Source organism: Salmo salar, chromosome 05, assembly GCF_965601325.2.
Source record: "Salmo salar chromosome 05, fSalSal1, whole genome shotgun sequence".
In the NCBI taxonomy this organism is placed as follows: domain Eukaryota; kingdom Metazoa; phylum Chordata; class Actinopteri; order Salmoniformes; family Salmonidae; genus Salmo; species Salmo salar.
The window spans coordinates 65,538,733-65,547,500 of NC_138295.1; the positions used below are offsets into that span (position 1 = coordinate 65,538,733).

The window sequence follows — 8,768 nt, forward strand, 5'->3', positions numbered from 1 at the left end:
TAAAGGTATTGCATTACATTTTTATTATTCTTTGTCATAATTTCTTGAACTCTCTGGGAGGGAGTTACATCTGGAAGGTTTGAACAGATTAAAGATACAAGCTACACAGCAGTACATGCATGTTGCTGTCACATTTTGAGCTTTCTTTTATGTATCACACAGTAGATCACCTCTACTTATTATAGTCCACATTTTGTCCTGCAATGACTTGTTTTGTGAGAAACAATCTCTAAGCTAGTTAATAGTAGCCTGGATCCTAACTGAATAGTTCTGTTTCACTTTACCAAACAGAGCAATTTAGTTTGGATCTAGGCTAAGTTAATAGCCCCAAGTCTAAATGATTTTAGTTGTGATGTAAAGTGTCAAGGAAACACAGACCTGCTCTATGGACGGACATTACTATAAATAATATTTACATACAGTATGCTGAGTCGCTGTGGATTTAATCTGTCACAACAATAATATGTTAATGATGAGAGAAGAAGGCAGTGTATTTAAGGCAGAAATATAAGGAACAAGACTGGATTTGAAATAGTCACTTTAATATACATACATCCTGATTCCTGGCTCCCGAATTATGCTTCTGGTTTAGAGACAAACTGTGTGGTTAAGACACCACAGTCACACACAACTGATATACAGATTCATGAAGGCATCATTTTGAGGCTTTGAGTTGAACAGTAGAGTAGCATTCTTTGCTGCCTATACAATAAAACAGAGGATGGTTTTAAGCATGTTAAATCATACCATAACTATTGTAAAGCAAAGAAAGACAATTTGAGATCATTTCATATATGCATATATTTCTGGGGGCGCATGCTTGTTACTGGGACAGACTAGATGATTTTTGGGGGCACAGGCTATACAAAATATTGACAAAAAGTGATTCCTACTGTTTGTGTCTGCTTTTGTTATGATTATCTAGCACAATTACTGTGATGATATCGCGCGTGTTCAACTACCAGTGACAAATACTGTGTCAATACTGTTCCTTCATCATGTCATAGCGTTAGTATCATAGAAATAGAATGAATAGGCTTGAAAGCGCTAACCCTGGAAATTTGACTGGTAAACTCATCTGTACACTCATAATGGCTCCATTGTATTGCGATGCGATAATTTCCATGGTCATTTGGAATGATCTATCAACTGATGCTGGATTGCCATGGTAATGAAGACTGTTCATTCAAATGACGCTAACTGATGTGACTCAAGCAATGGAATACATTTTTTGTAATGTCAGTTGAGTTAACTCAACAAAACATCACAGCACAGTATGAAGGGTACACATCCTGATTTTACTTCCTGGCATGGGTCTAGGTTGAAGATGACAAAGGTTAAGACAACGGGATTCTAATATCCCATAATAATATACAACAATGGTAGTTGGCAACAGCGCTGGCAGTTAGCAACGGCACTTTTCCCAGATTTATGACGACGTTGTCTTAAACTATATATTTGTGACCTAGGCATGGGTACACTCAAAATGGCTGCCAGTCCACCCATTATGCCATCATTGACTTGAATTGGGACGCCCGTTCTATTCATTCTATTTCTATAGTTAGTATATTCAGCAGTCTGACGTCTTTTGGAGAAGCATGCTCTAATCGGGGGCTGCGATGGCTATCTATAGCAAGGTCAATGAGTATTTACACCAGAGAAAAAATACTTATTTGGGTTTTATATTATGGTTTAAAAAGAAGGGAACCTTTTGGCACTAAAGCTGACACCTGACATTCCTGTAGACCCTACGCCTACGGAGAGACAGGTGAGAGGTTTGGGCTACCTTCATGGGTATGATCCAACTTTCAGCAAAGTGACACGCTGTTTGTTTACCTGTTATTCTTTATGGTAAAATGATGCTTCATCAAGACTGCTCAGAACCCAGAGAACATCAATGAGCATAATTCATTACTGTACCGTCAGCTAAAAATAACCTGAACATGTCAAAGAGAGTAAAAAGGGGGAGACAACTTTTCATCACAAACCACCTGACTCTAAGCCGAACCATATGTACACATGTATACCATACCATAGAAAATTATAACTTGTAAAAAAAAATATCTACAGTTCCATATCCTTTCAAGTCATCATCCAATCGTTTGTTGCTTTTGTCTCATATTGTCTCCACGTTAAGGCGTTCACAGCTCTCAGTATGGGACTTGTGTTGTCAGCATCACACCTACTCTCTTATAATAGAATACCACAGCCTGAGGAATTCAAATATGGAGCGTTATTTTGCCTTGTGCTCACTGATTTTTCTGTGGGCGAGTAGCTCCTACCACATTCCACCAATTGTGCCAGTATAGGGGGTGATTGAGGCCATACCACTTTGAATCTTTACACTACCTCATACTTTACATTTGATCATTCAGTGTCCTTAACCACCTCTCTATGGCAGAACATTATGGGAACATTTACATTACTGAGCAAAATATTGTATAAAAATGGACTAGTATCCTTTTGTCTGAAAGTACTAGTACTGTATGTGACGATCAGAGCACATAGCAACAAGCACTGACTACACAGTCCACATTCCTCCAAGGAAAAGTAAAGGTCCACAGCCCGCTCTGACTGCATCGACAGACAGAATAAACTAAACACGTCTACTGGTATAGGCCGGATCGCAGCACGGTCATCCAGATCAAAACCCAGTCAGTCAGAGTTCTGTATTGTGCCATAAGTTCTGGGAGCAGCTAGAAGACAGTGGAGAAGGTAGACAAGGACGAGGGGAGAGTCTAGACCTCGTTGATTGTTCTTTCCGAGGGTCGGTAATCAGCTCCCTTGGGGGACGACATGTAGAAGGACTGGGTCTTGCGTTTTAAGCGCGCCCGCTTGGTGGCCAGGGAGAGGCTGTGCTTGCTGGAGGAGATGATGTCGTGGATGAACTTCTTGCAGTCCACGCACACTTCCATGGTGCTCCAGTCCTCCGTCAGCTCCGCTGGGAGCTCCACCTCGTCACGGGACTGGGACTTCTCCAGACTACCATGCTTAGACAACCTGAGAGAGGGAGGGAGGAGAGGTTAACACTAAGTTGTGTAACAGAGGAGGTTCTGTCCCTGTCCCTCACTGGGCTCAGTCGGCTACAGTTGCTCTTAAAATAGAACATAACTTCATTTGAGAATAAGTCTTGTAAATCTAAACAGGGAGTGTTATGATCTAGAGAAGAGGTAGAGGGGTGCCTACTTGGACATGGTCTTCTGAAGGCTGAGGCGGTGGTGGCTGGTGGAGGGTTTCTCAGTCTTGGGGGCTGCTGCTGCTCTGCTTGGTCCTGCTGCTGCAGCTGCTGTGGCTGCTGCTTTAACTGTTGCTTTTCCCTTTTCTGCTGAAACTGCTGCTGCTGGACCAGCTATACTGGCAGCTTTCCCCAGGGCTGCTACCCGGTCCCTGGGTAGAGTGGTGGTAGAGCCCAGGGAATATATGGGCAGGTTGGCATAGGGCTTGGAGGGCAGCCTCATCTGAAAGTCAAGAGACAGACATAGAGCAGAGTATGAACACACTCATAACGACACTGGAGGTACAGTATAGGACTGTGAATATTATGGGCTGACTTTCTATCAGTGTGAGAGAATAGATATGACATACTTTTTGACAGCACTGTGAACACACAGGCCTTTTGCAGAACTGGCAGGTGTAGGACCAGGTGAACAAGGAAAACCTTTTGGATCGGCAACAGAAGCAAAGCTGTAACAAAGAAGGAATTCAGAACAGGTGCATCAAAAGTTTAAGACAAAAACAATCAAATCATTCAAAAAGCAGTGTGTGATCAAATCCAGTGACCACAAAGATTTTGAAAGGAACGTGTAAGATGATTTTTCCCAACAATATGTACTGTGATGTTTAGTCCGAGAGACTTTGACTTCAGCTGGGTGAAAATGACCAGCGGTAAACTGACCTTTCCCTTCTTCATAGCGTTGTACACGTCCTTGTACTGTTGGAACTTCTCCAGGTCTGCTTTGACCAGCACCTGTCTGATGTGCATCACCTCTTCCACCGTCAGGGACAAGCACTCTACCGGGAAACAGAACTCCTCCTGAAAACACACACACAGCACCGGCCGGGTTACTACGACAACCGCACTAACTGCCCTTGTTACCATTCCGTCCACACACACCAGCACCTCTCGGTGCACTCTGTCCGGGTTCAGACTAGTTTGGCCAAAAAAAAAGTCTCCATTGTTCACTTGGCAAGACGAGGGGACAAACAAAGCACAAAGGGCAGGGAACGAGTAAACAACTTGAGTGATGACAGATAATGTCAATATTCGAGAAAATTCCAGAAATCCTCTACTTAGTTCTGCTTCACTTAAAAACAGACAAGGCCCCTCTGCTCTGTAGCTGGGGTTGCGGTTGGTTTTCTGCCCGTTTCTGACTTCAATAAATAAGCCTGAGGTTATCCTGGTGGTTATCCTGGTGTTGTTCCAATAATGTGTCTCAATAATGTGTCTCTATTCAAAGTTTTTGTTGTTGTTGCACCCAGCTAATGTTTCTCACTCCCAGAAGAACCATTAAAATACTGTATTTCTGTAATGCTGCGGCTCCTGCTGCTGATCTTATGACTCAGAAACAGTGGGCTGCATTGTCTCTTGCCCAGAGGAAGGGAGGGAGGGGGAGATCCCAGGGAGTATCAACAATAACAAAAAACAGAGACTTTATACTTGCTACTGAACAACAGTAGGTTATATACAGTATAAACAACATGAAGGACTTCATCTATCTAGAGCATTGTTTTAATTGGCAGTGGCTTGCTAGGCTACATGATGCTTGCAAGCACAACGACTATAACTACGGTTAAATGGAGGTAAGCTGAGTATGATGAAATGATTGTTGCTCCAGCGAGGGATGCATCTGCTGTTGACTGTCAAAATGCATGATGACAATCACACCTAAACTGAAGGGCTTTCTATGAAAACAGCAACAGTCCTGGGCTTAGGGATGGATCTCTAGGAAAGCAGGAAGCATTAGAAGAGATGATGATGAACTTTGATGTGCCAGCAGGGACATAAGGGGCGACTGGCAAACCTTGATAGGCTTTCTTCCCCTGCACAGAGCAGACAGGGCAGACCACACCATGCCCAAGACAAACACCTCGACAGGGTAGGAGCTCCATAAGGGGTGGAGGGTGTAGGGAGGGGAGTGGAGGAGGAGGGGGGTCCAGGGGAACAGATGGTGGACTATCCTCCCGACCTGAGAAGGACAGGGGTTATAGAGGTGGATGGAAGAGGGGGAGGACAGGGGTTATAGAGGTGGATGGAAGAGGGGGAGGACAGGGGTTATAGAGGTGGATGGAAGAGGGGGAGGACAGGGGTTATAGAGGTGGATGGAAGAGGGGGAGGACAGGGGTTATAGAGGTGGATGGAAGAGGGGGAGGACAGGGGTTATAGAGGTGGATGGAAGAAGGGTAGACCAGGGGTTATAAGGGTGAATGGAGGAGGGGTAGGACAGGGGTAATAGAGGTGTATGGAAGAAGGGTAGGCCAGGGGTTATAGAGGTGTATGGAAGAGGGTGAGGACAGGGGTTATAGGGGTGAGTGTGGCGGAGAAGAGGTGGGGGGATTGAAGGTGGGGTGTTAGGAGCATCACCTAACAGAAAGAAGATGGAGGCTGATGAACACAAGACAAACTGACACACTATTCAGGAACCAAAATCTCCAATGTGCTCATTTTCTCCAGATTGATAAACTCTTCTCTTTTCCTTCTTCTCTTCTGTTACTCACCAGAGACTTGGAGCTCTGTCTGGATGGGGGTATGAACTGCCGTACGTTGGTGGGCGTCTCCTTCTCAATGGAGTGTCTCCTCTGGTGGGCCTGCCGTCTCTCAGGCTGGGGGGTGGAGGAGATGGGTAGGAACATGGGTGGAGCTGGGGGTGGGGGGAGAGAGGATATGTGTGATATACTTTATGTAGTACTGTAAACCTTATATTACCAGTTAAGTTGACTGAGAACACTCCCTCTTTGACAGCATTATTCTCAGCATAGAAGAGCTGTCAGTTGAACGGCTGAGAGCTGTGAAAGCACATTATAGGATCTCTATGATAACCTTAACCATCTCTTCATGTCCACACCCTGGCTGAACCCTAACCCCAACCCTAGCTTCATGTCCACACCCTGGCTGAACCCTAACCCTAACCCTGGCTGAACCCTAACCCCAACCCTAGCTTCATGTCCACACCCTGGCTGAACCCTAACCCCAAACCTAGCTTCATGTCCACACACTGGCTGAACCCCAACCATAGCTTCATGTCCACACCCTTGCTGAACCCTAACCCCATACCTAGCTTCATGTCCACACCCTGGCTGAACCCTAACCCCAATCCTAGCTTCATGTCCACACCCTGGCTGAACCCTAACCCCAAACCTAGCTTCATGTCCACACCCTGGCTGAACCCTAACCCCAACCCAAGCTTCATGTCCACACCCTGGCTGAACCCTAACCCCAAACCTAGCTTCATGTCCACACCCTGGCTGAACCCTAACCCTAACCCCAACCCAAGCTTCATGTCCACACCCTGGCTGAACCCTAACCCAAGCTTCATGTCCACACCCTGGCTGAACCCTAACCCCAAACCTAGCTTAATGTCCACACACTGGCTGAACCCCAACCATAGCTTCATGTCCACACCCTTGCTGAACCCTAACCCTAAACCTAGCTTCATGTCCACACCCTGGCTGAACCCTAACCCTAACCCCAACCCAAGCTTCATGTCCACACCCTGGCTGAACCCTAACCCCAATCCTAGCTTCATGTCCACACCCTGGCTGAACCCTAACCCTAACCCCAACCCAAGCTTCATGTCCACACCCTGGCTGAACCCTAACCCCAATCCTAGCTTCATGTCCACACCCTGGCTGAACCCTAACCCTAACTCTGGCCTTCTGGTCCACAAGTCAACTCACTCTTCCTGCCCAGTACAGACTCTGGAGAGGTGTCGTCCACCACCGATGTAGAGACACTGGAGCTGCTAGCTGACTTTTGACCCCCAATGGTGATGTCATCCTGTAAGGGGAACAACAGAGAGCAGTGCTGTAGGATGTATACTGATGTCAACTACCAGAAGAAGACACACACACACACACACACACACACACACACACACACACACACACACACACACACACACACACACACACACACACACACTTACATCAGAGTCGGAGCTGTCCAGTTCAGACAGGGTGGGTGCTTTCAGCCTCTTCCTCTGACATAGGGGCTGGGCTCCACCCCCTGGTGCCCCTGGCCCCCCATTGGACAGACTGCTGAGGGTCATGGTGCTGGAAGTCTTCCTGCGGCCGTCAGGGCTGGACACATCTGGACAGAGAGGTTGTCACAAGAAGACTGATCAGACAGAGGACAACTCAAATACCCAGGAGTGATTTCAGCAGGATGCAAAGTAGCTAACTATACTGAACACTGCAGATAGAAATATCATGAATAGAGCTGGGAACAGAATTCCCAGCTCCACTTGACAGACAAACATATCTGTTCTACGTGATACATTTCTATCTGAGTGTTCGGTAATGTTGCACAGTCCTGAACAGACCCGAGGGGAACACACCAGCGGTAGGGAGGAGGGAGTGTGAGTTGAGGAGAGACGGAGAAGCAGCCTGGTGTTACACACACAACATGGATTCTACTTTCATTACCCTTTACGACCTGGACTGAGCAGGATTCTAATGAAACCCTAACCCTAGCTGACTCCCTCCCTCCTAGCCTCATTGACAACTCCCCCTAAGAGAGAGAGAAATAAAATAGGGAGGGAGGGAGGGGGTGACGGAGGAAGGGATGGAGAAGAGAGTGCTGGAAACAGCAGATAATCAGTAGCAGAGGCCGATCTGATCTGTGGATGCATTGAGGCCTTGCCAGGCGCTCTCTCTCTCTCTCCGTCTCCCTCTCTCTTTCTCACGCTCTCTCACTTTATCTCCCTCTCTGTGAAAAGGACCACGCAGTGAGCATGTGAATACCTCTTCTGGAAAAAGGCTCAAATATGAGCTCATTACCTCAGTGGGAGGCCAAGGCCCTCCTCCTCTACTGATGTCCTGGAGCTTCTAAACCTGCCTGCCTGGGAGAAGACTGGTCCTAGGATCCAGGTTTAAACTAGAGCAGATCAAACATCCACCATTTGCCTGCCTGGGAGAAGACTGGTCCTAGGATCCAGGTTTAAACTAGAGCAGATCAAACATCCACCATTTGCCTGCCTGGGAGAAGACTGGTCCTAGGATCCAGGTTTAAACTAGAGCAGATCAAACATCCACCATTTGCCTGCCTGGGAGAAGACTGGTCCTAGGATCCAGGTTTAAACTAGAGCAGATCAAACATCCACCATTTGCATGCCTGGGAGAAGACTGGTCCTAGGATCCAGGTTTAAACTAGAGCAGATCAAACATCCACCATTTGCCTGCCTGGGAGAAGACTCGTCCTAGGATCCAGGTTTAAACTAGAGCAGATCAAACATCCACCATTTGCCTGCCTGGGAGAAGACTGGTCCTAGGATCCAGGTTTAAACTAGAGCAGATCAAGCATCCACCATTTGTGGCACTATGCTCAGTGTCAGTCAAAAGTAAAAACATTGTAAAGCACTGCTTTCTGTAAACTATATTTGTCGATATAGTATAGTTCAGTCTATTTTAGTAGAGGCATAAGTAGTAGTGTTAGGATACAGCCAAATAGGCAGACAAACAAAGCAGGGCTAACATTATGTGTTGCTAGTCACATAAACAGAGCCAAACCACTCCACATACTTTACCTTGACGTGTAAGGATCAACTGTGGAG

General features: G+C 46.4%; 1 protein-coding gene across 3 annotated transcripts in view; it reads right to left on the reverse strand.

The window, feature by feature from the left end:
• Window positions 1–8,768, reverse strand: part of LOC106605542 (protein spire homolog 1) — a 61,471-nt gene continuing 52,703 nt past the window's right edge. For 2 of the 3 annotated variants that reach the window (XM_014201321.3, XM_014201322.3), the window contains 7 exons: window positions 7,143–7,306; window positions 6,895–6,994; window positions 5,716–5,858; window positions 3,896–4,033; window positions 3,586–3,684; window positions 3,187–3,458; window positions 1–3,000 (listed from right to left, as the gene is read on the reverse strand). In XM_014201321.3, coding sequence (XP_014056796.2) covers window positions 2,739–3,000; window positions 3,187–3,458; window positions 3,586–3,684; window positions 3,896–4,033; window positions 5,716–5,858; window positions 6,895–6,994; window positions 7,143–7,306 — 1,178 coding nt within the window. In that variant the 3' untranslated portion in view covers window positions 1–2,738. Of the gene's footprint in view, window positions 3,001–3,186; window positions 3,459–3,585; window positions 3,685–3,895; window positions 4,034–5,715; window positions 5,859–6,894; window positions 6,995–7,142; window positions 7,307–8,741 lie in introns of all 3 variants that reach the window. The other variant, XM_014201320.3, reaches the window with a different exon arrangement.